Here is a 21999-nt window from a genome sequence, read left to right on the forward strand (position 1 = left end):
GATGCTTTTTGAAAAACATGTTTATTTTCAAATAGGCAGTCTATTCACAATCCAAACGGTCCAAAAGGACACAAAGGAGATGCCTCCTTTTCATCCCTGACTCCTGAGGCACTCATCTTCCACAATGCCATTATTAATAAAATATACGCTTCTACTCAGGCAAGAAGGTAAGGTCAGATGGCGTGGTATAGTTGCCAGGATTTTGAGTAGGCAGGCGTGGGGAATCTGATAGAATGATGAAATTAAGGTCTGTTCATCCATTTTCTGGCAAATTATCACATATATAAGAAAAATTTCATAATGGATAAAATTTTTCTGCCTTTTTTCATTATGATTGTCATTGTCATCAATCAACAAACATGTATTACTGATTACTCACTGTGTTCATTGAATAGTGGAGTTATGATGAAAGAGAAAAGCATGATCTCTGTTACGAAAATCTTACTACCGAAGCATTGAGCTGCTGGGTCCCAACCTATAACTTGATGTTCCTTGTCATTTTGGCGTCCAGGCGATTGTGGCCCTCCACCTGATTTACCATTTGCTTCTCCAGTAAACAAGTTGATTAAGACAGACTTCAAAACTGGAACTGCTCTGAAATACACCTGCCATCCTGGCTTCAGTAGAATCGGTTCAAGTAAGATTACCTGTAATGCCAGAGGCTCGTGGGACTATAGTGTCTTTTGTACCAGTAAGTATCAACACTTATTTTTCTCACCTGTACTTTTGTTTTATTTGGGAAAATTCTCTTAGGAAGTTAATGAATTCTTTAATTCAAATGAAAATCTTTGACCGAAGTAGTCTTCCAAATTGACATCATCTATATCATTGGAAGAAGTCAGTTGGGAATACACACTGAGATATTTTTATAACAGTAAGGATATAGAATCTGTTTCTTTTTTTCCTTCTGTTTCCCAGTGATGAAGGGCATACATTTTTGAGAACATACATTTGTGTGGATAACTGGTCCATACATCCCATCGTTTATTATCACCGTGATCTAATTGAGCAAATGAATCTAAGAATATTTTTTTCTTCTTCTTAAAACGTATCAGAAAAATGGAATAAATGTTTACATTTATTTTTCCTCAAAATAAAAATTCAATAAATCAGGATCAGAAAAAAGCATTGAAAAAAATGTCTGGGTTTATCTGGAAGCAGGAGTCAGAGCCAATCAATCGGACTCTTTCTCTAACACTATGTTATGTAAGTAATACGAGTCACTAGTCACCATTTTAATTTTCCTCTCAGAGAAACGATGCAGAAACCCAGGAGACTTAATCAATGGGAGAGTGGAAGTTAAGACAGATTTTCTCTTAGGTTCAACTATAGAATTCAGCTGCTCAGAGGGGTAAGTATAAGGCGACCTTTTCTTTTCAATTAATTTTTATAAGTAGATAATGCACTCACATGTTTCAAAAAGAAAAATGAGGGGCCGGCCCAGTGGAATAGAGGTTAAGCTCATGCACTCCACTTCCGTAGCTCAGGGTTCACAGGTTCAGATCCTGGGCACGGACCTACACACCGCTCATCCAGCCATGCTGGGGTCGCATCCCACATACAAAACAGAGGAAGACTGGCACAGGTGTTAGCTCAGGGACCATCTTCCTCACCAAAAAATAAAATAAAATAAAAATGATGTAAAAAGGTGTACACTGAGAATTCTCACTTCCATTCCATCTCATTCCACTCTGCCCTTCGACAGGAAGTGACTTTATTAGTTTCTGATTTATCCTTCTAGTGTTCACTTATGTAAATACAAGTGAGTACCCATATTTTTATTAATATTTTGTCTCCTTTATTACACAGAAGATAGCTGATGGCACACGTGGGTTTGAACCTTGCTTTTATCTTTTTCACTTAACAACATTGCTATGGACCGAATGTTTGTATCCTCAAATTCATATGTTGAACCTTAATCCCCAGTGGGGTCATATTTGGAGATAGGGCCTTTCGGAAGTAATTAGGTCTTAAGGGTGGAGCCCTCATGATGGGGTTAGTGCCATTATAAGAAGAGACACAAGAGGGCTAGCTTCCTTTCTCTCTTCCCGTGCCATGTGAGGACACAGCAAGAATACTGCCATCTGTGAGCCAGGAAGAGGGTTCTCACCAGAACGTGAGTATGCTGGCACCCCAGTCTCCAACTTCCCAGCCTCCAGAAGTGTGAGAAACAAATGTCTGTGGTTTAACCCACAGTCTATGGTGTTCCTGTTACAGCAGCCCGAACTAAGAGAAACAAACATGTTCTGGCGATCTCTGCAATTCATGCGCTGTTTCCTTATTCTGTGTCTGTGTGGTTACAGCTGTACGGTTTCCTAGGGCATGTATCATAGCTTATCACAGTTCATTTAATGATCCCGACTGAGAGACCTTTGTGAGTTTCCAATCTTATGCTGTTACACACAGGCCCTGAAGCATGATTTTCTATATATGTAATTTTATGCAGTTATGCCTGTAGGATAAACTCCCAGAAGTAGGACTGCTGGATCAGAGAGAAGATACTTTAAAATATTGATAAATATTACCATGTTTGTCTTCATAGACTTGTAAAATTTTGTAAACGAATGTCTATTTCTCCACCAGCTCTACAATTGAGTATTTCATCAAACTGAGGACTTTTTGTCTATTTAGAGGTGAAAATATAACTTCCCTGTACTGTTGGGGTTTTTTGGTGAGGAGGATTGGCCCTGAGCTAACATCTATGCCCATCTTCCTCTATTTTGTATGTGGGATGCCACCACAGCATGGCTTGATGAGTGGCGCGTAGGTCTGTACCTGGGATCCAAGCCTGTGAACCCTGGGCCACCAAAGCGGAGCATGTGAACTTAACCACTACTCCACTGGGCCAGCCACCCCATAGTGTGTTTTAACTTATTGAGATGGGTGTAGAGTGACATGCCATTATAAGAAATAGTACAGACAAAGCCTATACCCTATTTTTTCCAGTTTCCCCCATTGGTAACATTGTAACCACCGAAGGGGTCACTGCTCACCACAAGACAAGCCACAGTCAAGAGGCAAGGCGGTAGGAGAGAAGGCGTTTTATTGAAGCTTGCTGGCAAGGTAGAAGACGGAGGACTCACACCCAAAAGAACATTTTGCAACTACAAAATCTTGAGGCGTTTATACAGGGCAAGTGGGCTAAAAAGGGGCATCTTGGAATGTCGACCATCTGGTGTGGCAGAACTTGAAACATCATGTCATCTCCTTTTTCTGTCACCAGTGGTGGATACCAGCATAGGGCTTTCTTCCAGAAGGTCGTTGCATTCCTGAGGAAACTTAAAGAACAAAGTTATTGTCTTATCACAGCAGGGAGGTCTATGCATAAGCTGGGGCCATAAAACTAAGAGAGCATGCACATCCGTCAGAGACAGATGCTTAATTGTCTAGGCTATGTGCAAACTAAAGCATTTTTTTCCCAAAAGGGCAAGGGAGTCAGGGTCTTACATGGTTCTAATATGACTTCCTTCTATAAGATGGCTTCCCTTATGCTAACTTTTGATTGGGTCTATATCAGTTAACTCAGTGGTGCCAACAACATTTTGTGTGACCATAGTGCAGTATCACAATCAGGAAATCAACATTGATATAATCCATTGGCCTTTTTCAGATTTCACTGGTTTTACAAGCACTTATTTGTGTGTGTGTGTGTGTGTGTGTGTGTGTGTTTAATTCTATGCAATTTTGTCACACGAGAAGATTTGTGTGACCATCACCACAGTCAAGATACAGCACAGTTCCATCACGAGGCTGCCTTGTGTTATCTCTTTATAGCCAACTCCCTCCCTCCCTCTTCCTAACCTCTGGCAACCGCTAATCCAGTCTCTATTTCTACAATTTTGTCATTTCAAAAATGCTATATAAATGGAACCACACAGCGTGTCACCTTTGCAGACTGACTTATCATTTTGCATAATTCTCTTGAAATTCATACAAGTGTTGTACTTGGATACTTTGCTCCATTTTATTGCTGAGAGAATATTCCATCGCATGGCATTTGTTGAACCATTTGCTTGTTGAAGGACACTTGGGTTGTTTCGTCTTTGGCTATCATGAAGAAAGCTGCTATAAACTTTCCTATACAGGTTTTTTGTGTGAACTTAAGTCTTCATTTCTCTAGAATAAATGCCCAAGTGGATCATATAGAAGTTACCTGTTTAATTTTTCAAGAAACTGCCTAACTGTTTTCCAGAGAGGCTGTGTCATTGTACATTCCCACCAGCAATGTATGAATGATCCATACCATCCACACCAGCATTTGATGTTGCCACGAGATTTCATTTCAGCCATTCTGATAGGTGTGTAGTAATGTCTCACTGCGGTTTTAATTTGTATTTCTGTAATAGCTAATGATGTTAAACATATTTCTATTTGTTTATTTGCCATTTGTATTCTCTTCACTAAAATATCTGCTCGTATCTTTTGCCCATTTTCTAATTGGATCATTTTGGTTTTTTACTGTTGAGTTTTGAGAGTTCTTTACATATTCTAGATACTATTCTTTTGTAGGATATGTGGTTTGCAAATATTTTCCCCCAGTCTGTACCTTGCTTTTTCATCCTCCTCACAGAGTCTTTCAGAGAGCTAAGGTTTTTAATTGTCATGAGGTATAATTTTTCTTTTATGAATTATGCTATTGGTGTCAAGTCTAAAATCTTGTCATTTAGTCTCAAGTCCTGAAGAGTTTCTCCTATTTTTTTCTAAAAGTTTTATAGTTTTACATTTAAGTTTGTGATTCATTTCAAGAGAATTTTTGTATAAGGTGGAGTTTTAGGTTGAGCATATTTTACTTTATGCTTTTATTGTGGATGCCCAATGACTCCAGCACCATTTAATTATTTTCCATTGAATTACTTTGGCACTTTTCTCAAAAATTATTTGGGTGTATTTTTGTGGGTCTATTTCTGGGTTCTCATTTTGTTCCACTGTGTCTATCTTTCTGCCAATACCACGCTGTCTTGATTACTATTGCTATGAGGTAAGTCAATATCAGGTAAAGTGATCCCTCCCACTCTTTTTTTGTTTTTCAAAATTGTTTTAGCTATTCTGGGTCCCGTGTCTTTCCATATAAATTTTAGAATAAACTTGTCTATGTCCACAGTAAACTTCACTGGGCTTCTAAGATTTGCATTTGATACGATTTTCATTTTCAATAGAATTTGACGTCTTTGCAATGTTGAGTCTTCCAATTTGTGAACATAACATGCCTTTCCATGTACTCAGATCTTCTTTGATTTCTTTGATCAAAATTTTGTAATTTTAAGCATACATATCCTGTACATATTTTGTTACATCTAAGTATTTCATTTTCTTTGGAACAATTGTAAATGGTGTTGTGTTTTAAATTTGGATATTCGCACGTCTGTTGTTGGCGTATAGAAAGGTGATGGATCCTGTGTGTTGATCTTTGTCCTGCTAGCTCACTGAACCCATTTAAACTAGTTCTAAGAGTTTTTGGTTTGGTTTTGTTTTTTGTAGCTCCCCTGTGATTTTCTGCTTAAACACTAATGTCACCTGCAAATAGGGACAGTTTGTTTTTTCTTCCTTTCCCACATGTATGCCTTTTATTCCTTTTTCTTTTCTTGTTGCGCTGGCTGGAACCTCTAATGCCACGTTGAATAGCAGTGGTGAGAGCACACCTCGTTCTCAGTCTGAGGAAAAGCTTAAGTCTTTCACCATTAAGTACGTTAGCTGTAGGTTTTTTGTAAATGCTCTTTATCCAGTTGAGGAAGTGCTCCTCTATTCCTAGTTTAAGGAAAGGTTCTATCATGAAAGGCTTTGGATTTTTTTCCAAGTGCTTTTTATGCGTCACTGTGCATATGATCACACAATTTTTCTCTTTTAACCTGTTGGTATCATGGAATACATTGATTAATTTTCATATGTTAAACCAGTTTACCTCAAATAAATTTCACTTGGACATGGTGTCTAATTCTTTTTACATACTGTTGGGTTGATTTTCTAATGTTTTGTTGAGGATTTTTGCAGGTAAGTTTAAGAGAGATATTGGTCTATAGTTTTCTTTTTTTCTACTGTTTGTCTGATTTTTTTTTTTTGGTGAGGAAGCTTCACCCTGAGGTGACATCTGTTGCCAATTTTTCTGTAGTTTGTATGTGGGTTGCCACCTCAGCATGGCTGATGAGTGCTGTAGGTCCATGCCCGGGATCTGAACCCTCGAACCAGGGCCACCAAAGCAGAGCATGCCAAACTCAACCACTATGTCACAGGGCCAGCTCCATGTGTTTGTCTGATCATGATAAGGGTAATACTAGCCCTACAGAATGAGTTGGAAAGTGTTCCCTCCTCTTCAATTTTCCAAAAGAGACTGGGAAAAATTAGTTTCTTTAAAGGTTTGGTAGAATTCTCCAATAAAGCCATCTGGGCCTGGATATTTCTTTTTCCTTAAGTCTTTGAATTATGAAGTCAATTTCTTTAATAGTTCTAGGACTACTCAGATTATTTATTTTGTCTTTGTTGAATTTTGTGCTTTTCAAAGGATTGTTCTTTTTCTTTTAAGTTGTTGAATTTATGAGCATAAAAGTGTTCATTCTCTTACTCTCCTTTCATTGGCTACAGGATCTGTAGTGATGGTCCCTGTTTCATTCCTGATACTGGTGACTTGTGTCTTCTCTCTTATCTTTATCAGTCTTATGAGAGATTTATCAATTTAATTGATGTTTTTTGAGAATGAGCTTTTTGTTTCAGTATTTTCTTTATTGTTTTCCTGTTTTAAATTTATTTCTGCTTTTATTTTTCTTTCTTTTTATTTTTGCTTTGGGTTTATTTCCTCTTCTTTTTTGAGTTTCTTGAACTAGGAACTTTGATTACTGATTTGAGATCTTTTCTATTTCCTAATGTGACCATTTAGTGCTATAAATTTCCCTCTCAGCACTGCTTTACCTGTGCACCAGACATTCTGATCTGTTATATTTTCCTTTTCATTCCATTCTATGTATTTTAAATTTCCTTTGAGACTTCCCTTTTGACCATGGATTATTTAGAAGTGTGTTATTTAATTTCCAAGTGTTTGGAGATTTTCCTCTTGTCTTTCTGTTATTGGTTTATAGTTTAATTCCAGCACAGTCAGAAAATATACACCGTATGATTTAAATTTTCCTAAGTTTGTTGAGGTTTGTTTTATCGCCCAGGATATAATTTATCTTGGTGAATGTCTGATGGGTGCTTGGGAAAAAGTGGGTATTCTCGTATTGTTGGATGGCCTCCCTGTAGTTTTAATGTCCGTTTTTCTATTTATGAGTGAGATTGAACTTATTCCATCTAAAAGACATTTGTATCTCCTTATGTGTAAACCGACTTGAGTCCCTTGTTATTTTTTTAAATGTCTGACACAAATTGCAATTTTTTTCCTCAATGTGTCATCTTTCTTTTGACTTGGCCTAGAATACTTTTTTCTTACCAAATAAAAACCATGCTTTATATGGTTAAATTTATCAATTTTTTAATGGCTTTTGGATTTTGAGTTACAGTGAAAAGGCCTTCCCTGCTTGAAGATAATAAAGTAATTCCTACAATTATTCAACTGCTTTTATGATTTAATGTGATTTCATACAGAGCTTCCATGCACTGAGCAGTTGTATCTTTCCCCAGATGCTTTCATGTTGCCTTGGCATAATTTATTAAAAAGTCCATGATTAATCTGTGACTTCGAGATAATATTCTTTTAAAACTATACTTAGTTCCCATAGGTATATGGGTCTATTTCTGGACTTTATACTCAATTCTTTTAGTTTATCTGTATGTTCACACAACCAGTTCTTCTCTCTATAATTACTGAGTTTCCATAGTGTGTAACATTGCTCAGAAGTATCCCCCTTACTCTTCTGCTTTACCAGGATTTTCCTGACTATGCTTGCTTGTTTTTATTTCTATACGAACTTTAAAATTAATTGGATTTTGTTTTTAATTGATTACTTTAATTTTTTAAACTAACTTTAGGAGAATGTACATTGCATCATCTTGAGTCTTCCAAGCCCAGAATTTGTTATGGCTTTCCTTTTGTCCTGATCTTGTGTGTGTGTGTGTTTGTGTGTGTTTGTGTGTAAGGGATGTATTTTAGGATTGTTTTAAAGTTCTACACATTTAGATTTTCCAATTTTCATTATGTTTATTCTTTGGTATCTTACTTTGTTTTTGATATTTAAAATGGTGTCTTTTCTTCCATTATACCATCTAAGAGTTTATATCTGTATATATGGAAACTGTTGATTTCTATATATTAATTTCATATATCAGCTAATGTCCTGAATTCCCTGACTATTATTATTATAGTATTTCAGTTGGATTCTCTTGAGATTTACTGGTATGGAATTGTATAATCTGAAAATAATGATACTATTCCTTTTTTCTTTCCAATTTTTGTATTTCTAATTCCTTTTTCTTATACAATTATGCTAGGAATTTTATTTCAAACAAAATACTGATACTGGCCATTGTTTTCTTGTTCTTGACTTTAGCAGAAACGACTCTAGTATCTTCCCCTTAAGTTTGGGGGAGCTCTATCTCCACTGATTCCCATTATATTGAATGTTTTTGTCAAGAATAATTGTTGATTTTTTTTCAAATGCCATTTAGTGTCTATCAAGATGATGGTATGTTTTTCTCCTTAGATTTATTAATATCATATATGCACTAGTCTGCTCAGGCTGCCGTAACAAAATGCCACAGGCTGGGCAGCTTAAATAATAGAAATCTGTTTCTCACAGTGCTGGAGGCTGGCGGTCCCAGACCAAGGTCTGGCAGGATTCAGTTTCTGAATCCCCTTCCTGGCTTCTAGATGGCTGCCTTCTCACTATGTCCTCACATGGCCTTTCCTCTGTGCACGCACATGGAGAGAGAGAATGAGAGACACAGAGGGAGCGAGAGAGCTCTCTGGTAGCTCCTTTATAAGGACTCTAATCCTATTGAATCAGGGCCCCACACCTATAACCTCATTTAACCTTAATTACTTCCTTACTCCAAATACAGCCGCACTGGGGGTCAGGGCTTCAACATAGGAATTTTGGAAGCACACACATATTCAGTTCATAACAATATGTTATATACTAATATATCTTCTAATTTTGAAGGTTCCTTTCATTCTTGGAATAAACCTATTTGGTCATGGCATATTTTTCTTTTAAAGTGTTTCTGGATTCTGTTTGTTTTTTATTCTGAACTTTTCATTAATGTTCAGGGGAAATTGACATGTAATTTTTTTTTAATGCAAAAAGTCCTGGAAGAAAGACTGGGACTTGTCAAGAGCAAGAATAATGAGATGATAACCAGGAAGTTAATGGTTTATGAAAGCAGGTCAAACTCTAGTACCAGAAGGAAGACTCAGATTAGAGATCAAAGTAATTGTTTTTATCAGTAATTTGTCTGGATCATTTATTCAAAGGCAGCTGCATAACAAACTCAAGTGCACTTTTGCCCATTTTGTGTCGCTTCATTTGTAGTTCGTTAGGGAAAGAGTGTAAAGTTTAAGTGGAGTCCTAAGATTTTGGTGCAAAACTTGTCATGTACTAGTTTTTATTGGCTATGGATGTGTACCATCTAATACTTAGACAAAGCTTAATCATGTGGTTTAAATGAATAAGTGAATGAAAGAAAAAAGGAACAAACAAGACTTTCTCCTTGATGTGATGAAATTTAACTCCAGATTGACCCAAATGGTAATTAGTAATCAAGAGAGCACTAGTTTTTCATTTTTAAATATTGAATAAAAATTCCATTTGTCCAAACCTCATTGGCAATTTATATTTAGAGTAAGATGAATTCCAGTAAGATCTCTGACTTATCTTATGCAGATATATCTTAATTGGCTCAACCACTAGTCATTGTGACATCCAAGATAAAGGAGTTGACTGGAGTGATCCTCTCCCAGTATGTGTAAGTAAGTAAAGATTTTTTTGTGGCTTGACTATAAACCTAAACCATGTTAGGTAATAAAACTCCTGTGAATTTTTGCTGCTTCTTGAGCCCTCCATTAGAATTTGCCTCATGAATGTTAGATTTGTAGGGATGCCTTCCCTGACCATTTCTTCCTCTTCACTCACTCATCCCAGTTGCCAAGTGTGAGGCCCCTCCAACCATCAGCAATGGGAAGCACAGTGGTGGAGATGAAGACATCTACACATACGGTTCTTCTGTCACCTACAGCTGTGACCCTCACTTCTCAATGATAGGCAAAGCCTCCATTTCCTGCACAGTGGAGAATAAAAAGATAGGTGTCTGGAGCCCAAGCCCTCCGACTTGTAAACGTAAGTTACAACTGAATTGTTGGATTCTGCTTTGAATTTTTCTCTTTTGTTTAAAGGAACAGGGAAGGTGTATTTATTGGGGGAAATGGAATGATTCAAAGACAAAGTAATCAAGGCAATGATGTGGTCATTCATTCATTCAACTAATCTTACGCTGTACTAGGATAGCACAGGCTATGCTGCCGTAATAATCAATACCAAAATCTCAAGGCTTTTTTATAGTAAAAGGGTTTTTTGGCTGTCTTAGTGCACTGCTAGCCCGGGAAACCCTCCAGGGCAGCTGTCATTTGTATAGTAGTCTAGATTGTTTAAATCTTCTGACAACTCTGCATCAAATCTTCCACAGTCAGTCCAGTAGAGGAAGAGAGCAAGGGGAAGCACTCCCTGGCTAGGAAATTCTTTGACCTGAAAGTAGCACATATCACTTTGGGGTTTAGATATTGCTAGAGATTTTTTTTAATTGAGATATAATTGACACATAACATTATATTAGTTTAAAGTGTACAGCATAATGATTCAATATTTACATATATTGCAAAATGAGCACCACAATAAGTCTGGTTAACATCCATCACCATACATAGTTACAAAATTTTTTTCTTATGATAAGAACTTTTGATATTTGCTCCCTTAGCTACTGTCAAATATACAATACAGTATTATTAACCATAGTCCCTTTTGGCCACCTTCACCCATTTCACCCACCCCACCTCCAACCTCTGCCTCTGGCAACCACCAGTCTGTTCTCTGTATCTATGTTGCTAGGGATTTTTTTGATAAGAAAGTTGTAGGATTTTTTCTGCAATGACTAAGATGATGGGACCTCATATTGCTGAGGTTCCCAGGAACTGAAAGCATATATATAAAGCTTTAAAATGTTTTCTTTGTACTTATTTGATACATATTTGTGTCAGGTCTTCCTTGAAACCATATCAACAATAGTAGTCACATTCTTACTGTCATTTCTCTTTTATAACTGAGATGTCCTTTCTTATGCTTCTTTAGACATTGTCTGTCGTCAGCCACAGGTTCCAAATGGAATCTTTGTCTCTGGATTTGGACCCCTCTATACTTACAAAGACACTATTGTGTTTGGCTGCAAGAAAGGTTATATCCTCACAGGCAGCAGTTTAATCTATTGTGAAGCTGATGACAACTGGGACCCTCCTCCTCCTGTTTGTGAGCTCAGTGAGTATGGACTGAAGGAGTTTCCATATTTGGCATCTAAAATTATCCAGGAGTATGGGCATAGCATGCTCATAGGCACAAGCCCACTTTAATCCCAATAATCATTTTAAATTAATATGTTTCTCTAGTTTTCTCCTGTTAGAAGGAAGATTTTCTTGTTAGTAATCTCTCAGTGTTATTTAAAGGACTTTATACATATATCATATAGTTTTGGCATCAGTGACATTATAGATATTACAGATTTATTTATTTCTTACAAAATTTTCCAGTAGACAGTAGTAAAGCGTCTCATCCTAACGAAATCAACATATTTTGAGAATTTTTTGAAAGATGGAAGTAAAATTCCTTCCAGACATCCTCTTTTTAAAATTTGCACAGAGGTGCTCTCTGGGCTAATGTTGGCCTTGAGGCTTTGAAATTGTAAATGCATACTGACCAGTCATAACGTTAGTGATACCTATTGCTAACATTTATTAAGGGCTTTCTATATATCAAGCACTGTTCTAGTGCATAACATCAATTAATTGATTTACCATTTACTACAATCCTAAGATGTAGCTACTATTTTTAATCCCATTTTAATGATGAGAAAACTGAGAGAGATTAAGCAACTAGCATAAGTCCACATAATTAGTCAGGGGTGAAAGCCACTACTACATTGTGGTTTACTGTTCCCTTCTATCATCACGAGAATTTAGGTGCCATTTTAAATATGTAGTGTTGAAATTCAATAAATATACAACTTGACGGATATGTATCCCCTTTTCAATCTACATGGACCTTTGGCATCAGATCGAGTAGAAAAATGCAAGACTGAAAGAGCTTGGTTTAAGGCCAAATAATGACGCTCCTGGTGACAGTGTCATAATGTCTAGGGGAATGTCTCCTATCGTAATTCCCCATTAGGCAAAGAGACAGTTAAAAGTTTGGTTTACCTAGGAACAAATTTTGGTGTGTATTCTCAGTGATCTTAAAGCTTCCCCTGAAGATGAACCATTCCAGAATGAATACATGATATCCTTTCTTTATGACAGTCTCACGGGTCACTCTGCCAATCTCAGTAACAGTTTTCTTTCATCCTTGTGCTTTTTTCATGATCAGATAGTTGTATTGACTTGCCAGACATTCCCCATGCTTTCTGGAATAGAATACCCTACAACCTAAGAAATCAGGAAGTATTTGAAATTGGGACTGTGCTTCAATATCAGTGCGAGCCTGGCTACAGCCCTATTCCAGATGAGCCTCTGAATGTGACCTGCCAGGAAAGTTTGATGTGGACCCCATCCAAAGGGTGTGAACGTAAGCAAACTTTTTGTATATACACGTGTGTATCTTCTTCTCTATTGAAAATGTTGAGCATATGCTAAGATTCTGTACCTTATTGAATGTAATTGATCTCTTAAAAAGTTTGCTTTAAAATACTTTAAGAATCAATTTACTGGAATCTTTGCATATTCGTACAGAAGCTATTTTAAAGGTCATCCTGAAGATTGAGAAAGCTGGAAAATAATGCCAATCGTACTTCTCTGTGCATTCATGTTCAGTATTCACTGAGAAACCAACTTGGGTATGAAACATGGAAATAATGGTATCAGCTTCATAACTAGTAAGAGTGGAATCTAGAAACTCCTGCATTATGGCCTGGATCAGATTGCCTGCATGGCCCTCGCTTCTCCACTCCAGATTTTGGGTTGCCTGGTTGAGGGAAAGTCTGTGAGCCAGACACTAACACAACCAGCTGTCTTATGCTGGTTGAGACGCTATTGAGATTAGAGAGAGCTGGGCCTCCTCACCTGCTCCAGAGAACATGACCTCAGGAGGCCAGCCCTGCCAGGAATACAGAGGCTTCTTTCACCAGATAAGACCCTCCATCTCTTCCTCTTCCTCATCGTCATCCTCTTCATCATCTTCCTCCTCCTTTGGGAAAAGTGAGTGAGGGGCAGAAGGAGTGGTGGAGGCTATTCTGGTTTTAGGACGGAATGACAGGAAATGGGGAAATGGCTCTTCATTCAGACTAGAGTTGTGTTATTTATAGGTGACATCACTGAGGCCTAGACGCTGGGGATTATTGTTCCATATACTTAGAACTTAACATATGTAGAAAACACAAATAATGAGTGGTGGTGGTTTAGACCAACCTATTGAGAGATCAGTATTTAAAATCAGGAATTAATTTGATATAATTGCAAGGAATCATATTCGTAATCACTATGATTATGATATTATTGTAAAATAATAGAGAATATTTTATTAGTGGAAGGACAAAACTAAAAGCATACTTAAAGAAGAATAACAGGGTAAATAAATACAGTCCTTTGGAGCAATCAACAGAAAATCAACTAATCAACAGAAAAGAATAACGTATAGTTAATATATCAGTTTTTCGTATAAAAATGGAGGCTCACATATGCTTAAAAATCTGCTTGTTTTCTAAATTATGTTTAAAGTTTCATTGACTGATATGTTTTTTAAAAAACTTCCCACCATCTATAAATCAGAAAGTGAGAAGTTGTGCATCCAAGTTATCACAAATTTAGTATATTAATATATTGATAAATTAATATATGATTATATAACTAATATATAATTAATAATGAGGTATATTAAATTATAAATTATAAACCATAATATAAATGTCAGGTGTTACTATGACAGTTGAAGGCTATAATTTTCACAAATTAATGAGCATTGACAGGTACAGAAGTAGTGCTGGCTATATTTGAAATTAGGGAGATGACAGAGTGTTTTATTCTAAGTTATTTAAAAAGAAATATAGTATAAAAAGTGTTATCTGAGAGAAAATTTCTACAACATTTAAAAAATATATTTATTTACTTTTCCCTTATGTCAGCTTTTAAAAACATTTCAGATGAAGTATTATTTTACAGCTTTACTGAGTTTTATTTATTGACATGCAATAAAATGCATGCTTAGAGTGTGCAATTTTATCACTTTGGCATATGTACACATTTGCGAAATTATTGGTACAGTCAAGATAATGAGTATATCCATCTCTCAAAAAGTTTTTTCATGCTTCTTTGCAACTCCTTCCTCCAGCCCCTCCCTGTCCTTCTTCCCACATCATCCCCAGAAAATCACCAATCTGCTTTTATAGACTGGTTTGCATTTTCTAGAATTTTATATAAATGGAATAATACATTATGTGCTTTTTCATCTGGCTTCTTTCACTTAGCACAATTATTTAAAAATTGATACATGTGGTTATGTACATCAGTAATTCATTTCTTTTTGTTGGTGGACAGTATTCTGTGGCATGGAAACCCCACATTTGTTTAACCATTCCCCCGTTGAACAACACGTCAAGGGGAAAGTCTTTTTATTGATTCACATGTTTACCATATCTGGTGCTCTTCATTTTTTTGTGTAGATACAGCTTTCTGTCTGGCATCATCTTCCTTTTGCTTGACTTACTTCCTTCAACATTTCCTGTCATTTAGATATGCTGGTGATGAATTATTTCAGCTTCATATGTTTGAAAAGTTTCACTTTGCCTTTGGTTTTGAAAGATATTTTTGCTGAACAGAGAATTCTACGTTGGCAGTTTTTTCTGTCACTACTTCAAAAATGTTGCCTCCATTGTCTTCTGACTTGCATTGTTTCTAACAAGATGTCTGTTGTCGATCTTATTTTTGTTCCTCTGTATGTAGGCTGTCGTTTTTCTTTGGATGTTTTTAAGATTTGTCTCTTTATCACTGGTTTTAAGCAATTTCATTACGATATGTTATACCTTCATCTAGTTTTTGTTTCTTGTGCTTGGGGTTTGTTGAGTTTCATTAATGTGTGGGTTTATCATTTTCATCACACTTGATAAAATTATTGCCATTATTTTTTCAAATACTTTTTCACCTCCATTCCCTTCTCTCTTTTTGGGATTCTTCTTACACATAAATTAAGCCACTTGATGTTGTTTCACAAGTTATTATAGGTCTGCTTTTTTTTCAGTCTTTTTTTCTCTTGGAGTTTCATTTTTGATTATTGCTGTGTGTTAAAGTATCTTAATCTTTTCTTCTGGAATGTCTAATCTAATATAAATCTGAGTGAATTTTTATCTCAGACACTCATCTGTAGGTGAGACATCTCAACTACGTTTTTTCATTTCTAAAATTTGACTTGTATCATTTTTTATATCTTTAATATCTCTACTTAACATGTTCAATCTTTCTTCTATATTCTTAAGATATAGAATATAGTTATAATAACAATTTCAGTGTCTTTATTTGCTAATTCTATCATGTGTGTCATTTTGGGGTTCATTTCTATTGATTGAGTTTTCTCTTCATTATGTGTTATATTTTCCTTGACTCTTTTTACATAGTTTTTTAGTAGGATGTCAGATATTTTGAATTTGATATTTTCATGCTGTATCTTTTTTTATTGAGTTCATAATAGTTTATAACATTGTAAAATTTCAGTTGTACATTATTATTTGTCAGCCACCATATACATGTGCCCTTTTACCCCTTATACCCACCACCCAAACAATTTCCCCTCTGGTAATCACTACTCTGTTCTCTGTGTCCATGTGTTTGTTTATATTCCATATATGAGTGAAATCATATGATGTTTATCTTTCTCTGTCTGGCTTATTTTAATACTCTCAATGTCCATCCATGTTGTTTCAAATGGGACGATTTTGTCTTTTTATGGCTGAATAATATTCCATTGTATATATATACACCACATCTTCTTTATCCATTCATTAGTAGTTGGGCACTGGGATTGCTTCCACGTCTTGGCTATTGTGGATAGTGCTGCAATGAACATAGGGGAGCATAAGTCTCTGAATTGTTGATTTCAAGTTGTTTGGGTAAATACCCAGTAGTGGGATAGCTGGGTCATATGGTTTTTCTATTTTTAGTCTTTTGAGAAATCTCCATACTGTTTTCATAGTGGCTGCACTAGTTTGCATTCCTAGCAGCAGTGTATTAGGGTTCCCTTTTCTCCACATCCTCCTCAACAGTTGTTATTCTTGTCTTGGTAATTATAGCCATTCTAACAAGTGTAAGGTCATATCTCATTGTAGTTTTGATTTGCATTTCCCTAATGATTAGTGATGTTGAACATCTTTCATGTGCCTGTCGGCCATCTGTATATCTTATTGGAAAAATGTCTGTTCATATCCTCTGCCCATTTTTTGAGTGGGTTGTTTGTTTTTTTGTTGTTGAGTTGCATGATTTCTTTATATATTTTGGAGATTAACCCCTTGTCAGATATATGATTTTCAAATATTTTCTCCCAGTTGGTGGGTTGTCTTTTCATTTTGTTCCTGGTTTCCTTTGCTTTGCAGAGGAAAAAAGCTCTTTAGTCTGATGAAAGCCCATTTGTTTAATTTTTTCTTTTAGTTTACCTTGCCTGAGTAGATAGGATATTCAATAAGATGCTTCTAAGATGGATCTCAAAGAGTGTACTACCTGTATTTTCTTCTAGGAGTTTTATGGTTCTGTATGTTACCTTCAAGTCTTTAATCCATTTTTATTTAATTTTGTGTATGGCAAAAGATAATTGTCTACTTTCATTCTTTTGCATGTGGCTGTCCAGTTTTCCCAACACCATTTATTGAAGAGACTTTCCTTTCTCCATTGTATGTTTTTGGCTCCTTTGTCGAAGATTAGCTGTCTGTAGATGTGTGGTTTTACCTCTGGGCTTTCAATTCTGTTCCGTTGATCTATGTGCCTGTTTTTGTACCAATACCATGCTGTTTTGACTATTATCACTTTGTGGTATATTTTGAGTTCAGGGATTGTGATGCCTCTGGCTTTGTTCTTTTTTCTCAGGATTGCTTTAGCTATTCAGGGTCTTTTGTTGTCCCATATGAATTTTAGGATTCTTTCTTCTATGTCTATGAAGAATGTCACTGGGATTCTGATTTGGATTGTATTGAATCTATAGATTGCTTTAGGTAGTATGGACATTTTAACTATGTTTATTCTTCTAGTCCGTGTGCATGGAATATAATTCCATTTCTTTATGTCATCATCAATTTCTTTCAATAATGTTTTCTAGTTTTCAGTGTACAGGTCTTTCATCACCTTGGTTACATTTATTCCTAGATATTTTATTCTTTTTGTTGCAATTGTAAATTGGATTGTATTCTTGAATTCTCTTTCTGTTAGCTGGTTGTTAAAGGATAGAAATGCAAGTGATTTTTGTAAGCTGATTTTGTACCCTGCAACTTTCTGTAGTTGTTGATTATTTCCAATAGTTTTCTTATGATAGGGTTTTCTGTATAGAGAACCATGTCATCTGCAAACAGCAAGCGTTTCACTTCTTTCTCACCAATTTGGATACCTTTCATTTCTTTTTCTTGCCTAATTGCTCTGGCCAAAACCTCCAGTACTATGTTGACTAAGAGTGGCAAGAGTGGGCACCCTTGTCTTGTTCTTGTTCTCAGAGGAATGGATTTCAGTTTTTTCCCATTGAATATGATGTTGGCTGTGGGTTTGTCATATATGGCCTTTATCATGTTGAGGTACTTTCCTTCTGTACCCATTTTATTGAAAGCCATATCATAAACAGATGTTGGATCTTGTCAAATGTTTTCTTTGCATCTATCGAGATGATCATGTGATTCTCATTCCTCATTTTGTTAATTTGGTGTACCATATTGATTGATTTGAGGATGTTGAAGCATCACTGTGTCCCTGGTATAAATCTCACTTGATCATGGTGTATTATCCTTTTAACATATTGCTGTATTTGGTTTGCCAATATTTTGTTGAGGATTTTGGCATCTATGTTCTTCAGTGACATTGGCCTGTAATTTTCCTTCTTTGTGTTGTCCTTGTCTGGCTTTGAGATCATGGTGATGTTGGCCTTATAGAATGAGTTAGAAAGTGTCCTGTCTTCTTCAATTTTTTGGAATAGTTTGAGAAGGATAGATATTAAATCTTCTTTGAATGTTTGGTAGAATTCTCCAGAGAAGTCATCTGTTCCTGGACTTTATTTGGGGGGAGGTTTTGGATTACTGTCTCAATCTCTTTACTTGTGACTGGTCTATTCAGATTCTCTATTTCTTTTTGATTCAGTTTTGGGAGATTGTACGAGTCTAAGAATTCATCCATTTCTTCTAGATTGTCCAATTTTGTGGCATATAGTCATTCATAGTATTTCTTATAATCCTTTGTATTTCTGTGGTATCCATTGTAATTTCTCCTCTTTCATTTTTAATTTTATTTAGTTGAGGTTTTTCTCCTTTTTCTAGGTGAGTCTGCCTAGGGATTTGTCAATTTTGTTTATTTTCTCAAAGAACCAGCTCTTAGTTTCATTAATTTTTTCTACTGTTATTTTTGTTCTTATCTATTTCTCCTCTAATTTTTATTATTTCCTTCCTTTTGCTGACTTTGGCCTTTGTCTGTTTTCTTTTTCTAGTACGATTAGGTATAGTTGAAAATTGCTTGCTTGAGATTTTTCTTGTTTGTTAAGGTGGGCCTGTATTGCTATTAATTTCCCTCTTAGGACCACTTTCGCTGCATCCCATAAGAGTTGGTATGGCCTATTTTCATTTTCATTTGTCTCCAGATATTTTTTTATTTCTCCTTTAATTTCTCTGATGATCCATTGGTTGTTCAGTAACATGTTGTTTAGTCTCTACATCTTTATCCTCTTCCCAGCTTTTTTCTTGTAGTTGATTTCTAGTTTCACAGCATTATTGTCAGAAAAGATGCTTGATATGATTTCAATCTTTTCAAATTTATTGAGGCTTGCCTTGTTTCCCTATATGTGGTCTCTTTGAGAATGTTCCATGTGCACGTGAGAAGAATGTGTATTCTGCTGGTTTTGGATGGAGTGTTCTATATATATCTATTAAGTCCATCTTGTGTGGTTTTTGTTTAATTCCACTATTTCCTTGTTGACTTTCTGCCTGGATGATCTATCCATTGTTGTAAGTGGTGTGTTGAGGTCCCCTATTACTATTGTGTTGCTGTTAATTTCTTCTTTTAGGTCTGTTAATGGTTGCTTTACATACTTTGGTGCTCTTGTGTTAGGTGCATATATATTTATAAGTGTTATGTTCTCTTGGTAGAGTGTCCCTTTTATCATTATATACTGCCTCTCTTTGTCTCTCATTGCCTTTTTTATCTTGAAGTCTACTTTGTCTGATGTAAGTATGGCAACCCTGCTGTTTGCCATTAGCTTAGAGTATCATCTTCCATCAGTTCACTCTGAGCCTTTGTTTGTCTTTAGAGCTGAGATGTGTTTCTTGGAGGCAACATATTGTTGGGTCTTGTTTTCTAATCCTTCCCGCTGCTTTCTGTCTTTTGATTGGAGAATTGAATCAATTTACATTTAGAGTGATTATTGACTTATGAGATCTTAATACTGTCATTTTATCACTTGTTTTCTGGTTGTTCTGTATTTCTCCTGTTTCTCATCCCGTGTATTTCCGACTGCCAACTCAGTTTGGTGATTCTCTATGATGGTTTTCTCAGTTTTCTCTTTATTTATCATTTGTGTCTCTGTTGTGATTTTTTGTTTAGTGGTTATGGTGAGGTTTGTGTAAAAGATCTCATAGATGAGGTAGTCTATTTTCTGACAGCCTCTTATTTCCTTATTCTAAGCAGGTTCCATCCCTTTCCTCTTCCATGTCTTAGTTATTGTTGTGACAATTTATTCTGTTTTGTGTTGTGAGTTTCCGATTAAAATGAAGCGATTATAGTTATTTTTAATGCTTTTCCTCCTTTTATCTTTAATGTTATAATTAAGTGTTTGCTAACCCGTTCTGACAGAGAGCTGAAATTTTCTGATTCTGTCTCTCTATTTATCTCCTTGCTCAAGGCTTTGTAAACCTTTTCTCTTTTTTCAGATATGAAGGCCTTCTTGATCATTTCTTGTACGGGGGAGGTGGGTCTTGTGGTGATGAACTCCCTCAGCTTTTATTTATCTGGGAAAATTTTTATTTCTCCATTGTATCTGAAGGATAATTTCACTGGATAGAGTATTCTTGGCTGAAAGTTTTTGTTTTTCAGAATTTTGAATGTATCATTCCACTCTCTCCTAGCCTGTAAGGTTTCTGCTGAGAAATCTGCTGAAAGCCTGATAGGGGTTCCTTTGTAGGTTATTTTCGTCTGCCTTGCTGCCCTTAATATGTTTTCTTTGTCATTGACTTCTGTCAGTTTGACTAATATGTGCCTTGGAGAAGGTCTTTTTAAACAGATGTAACTAGGAGTTCTATTCTCTTCATTTACATGTAATTCCAGCTCCTTCCTGAGGTTTGGGAAGTTCTCAGCTATTATTTCTTTGAAGAAGCTCTCTGCTCCTTTCTCCCTCCATTCTTCCTCTTGAATACCTATAACCTTTATGTTGCATTTTCTAATTGAGTCAAATATTTCTCATAGAATTTCTTCATTTCTTTTTAGTCTCAGTTCTCTCTCCTCCTCATCTGAAGCATTTCTATTTTCCTGTCCTCTAAATTACTAATTCTGTCCTCCATTATATCAGCTCTGTTTTTTAAGGATTCCAGATTTTTTCTTTATCTCATTCATTGTGCTCTTCATCTCCAGCATTTATAATTGGGTTTGGGTTTCTTTATGGCTTCAGTCTCTTTTGTGAAGAATTCCCTCTGTTCATTAGTTTTATTCCTAATTTCTTTGAACTGTCTTTCTGAGTTTTCTTGTACCTCACTGAGTTTCTTTATGATAAGTATTTTTAATTCCCTGCCACTTAGATTGTAAATTTCTGTGACTTCCGGATTGATTTCTGGGGACTTGTCATTTTCCTTCTGGTCTGGAGTGTTAATATACTTCTTCATGCTATTTGATGGGGTGGACTTCTGCGATTGCATAGAGGTAGTATCTGGTTGCAGACTCCACCTGCCACCACTGGGGGCAGAGGAGCTCTATTTTCTGAGCCCACTGCAACCCCTGCCAGATGTGCCTGTCTGTTGGAAGCTGTTATGACAGGGCCCATCTGCATTTCCTTGCTGCCTACCACTGCTTTATACATGTAAGTGCAGCCATCCCATGAGCTCCCACTCTTCACTCACTGTCTGCCCACCTGGAATACTCGGTTTTGTGGGGATGCCCCCACAATTGCTTAGCCACCTCATTGTGGAGCATTTCTGTGTGCTGGGAGGCAACTCCAAGAGTGAAAGCATTCTTGTGGAGGGCTGCCTTTTCTCCCTTCTCCTCTCGGAGTCCCATGCTGACCACCACATGAGGTCCTGCACTCTAGATTGCTGCCCGCTGCCACTGGGGGAAGGAAAGGAGATCCACTCACATCCTCCCACTGCCTCCCATGGGAGCCTGAACACCCCTCCCCCACCTTCAGATATATGGCTGTGTGGATCTCTCATTCATCTATGGTGTTGTGTGAACGTCCTCTGTTGGTTGACGAATGTCCTTTTCATTGTATCTTAGGGAGGCAAGACTAAGGGAAGAACTCATTCCGCCACAAGGCTGAGATCACTCCCCAAATCTCATGACTTTTTAAAATACTTTCTCCACCACCTGCCCACCGGTCAGGATATTTTCTATTCATTTAAAATCTCCTTAAGTTTTGCTCTGGGACACAGTTAAGTTACTTGGAAACTAAT

The 21999-nt window shown here is 36.4% G+C and overlaps 1 protein-coding gene across 1 annotated transcript in view; it reads left to right on the top strand.

Annotated features, from left to right (window-relative positions):
• Positions 1-21999, top strand: part of LOC124249541 (zona pellucida sperm-binding protein 3 receptor-like) — an 80817-nt gene that overhangs the window by 588 nt on the left and 58230 nt on the right. Inside the window, 6 exon segments of the mRNA XM_046680548.1 lie at positions 512-691; positions 1252-1351; positions 9807-9892; positions 10065-10259; positions 11265-11447; positions 12549-12746. Of these exon segments, the coding sequence (XP_046536504.1) occupies positions 512-691; positions 1252-1351; positions 9807-9892; positions 10065-10259; positions 11265-11447; positions 12549-12746 (942 nt within the window).

Source organism: Equus quagga, chromosome 13, assembly GCF_021613505.1.
Source record: "Equus quagga isolate Etosha38 chromosome 13, UCLA_HA_Equagga_1.0, whole genome shotgun sequence".
NCBI lineage: Eukaryota > Metazoa > Chordata > Mammalia > Perissodactyla > Equidae > Equus > Equus quagga.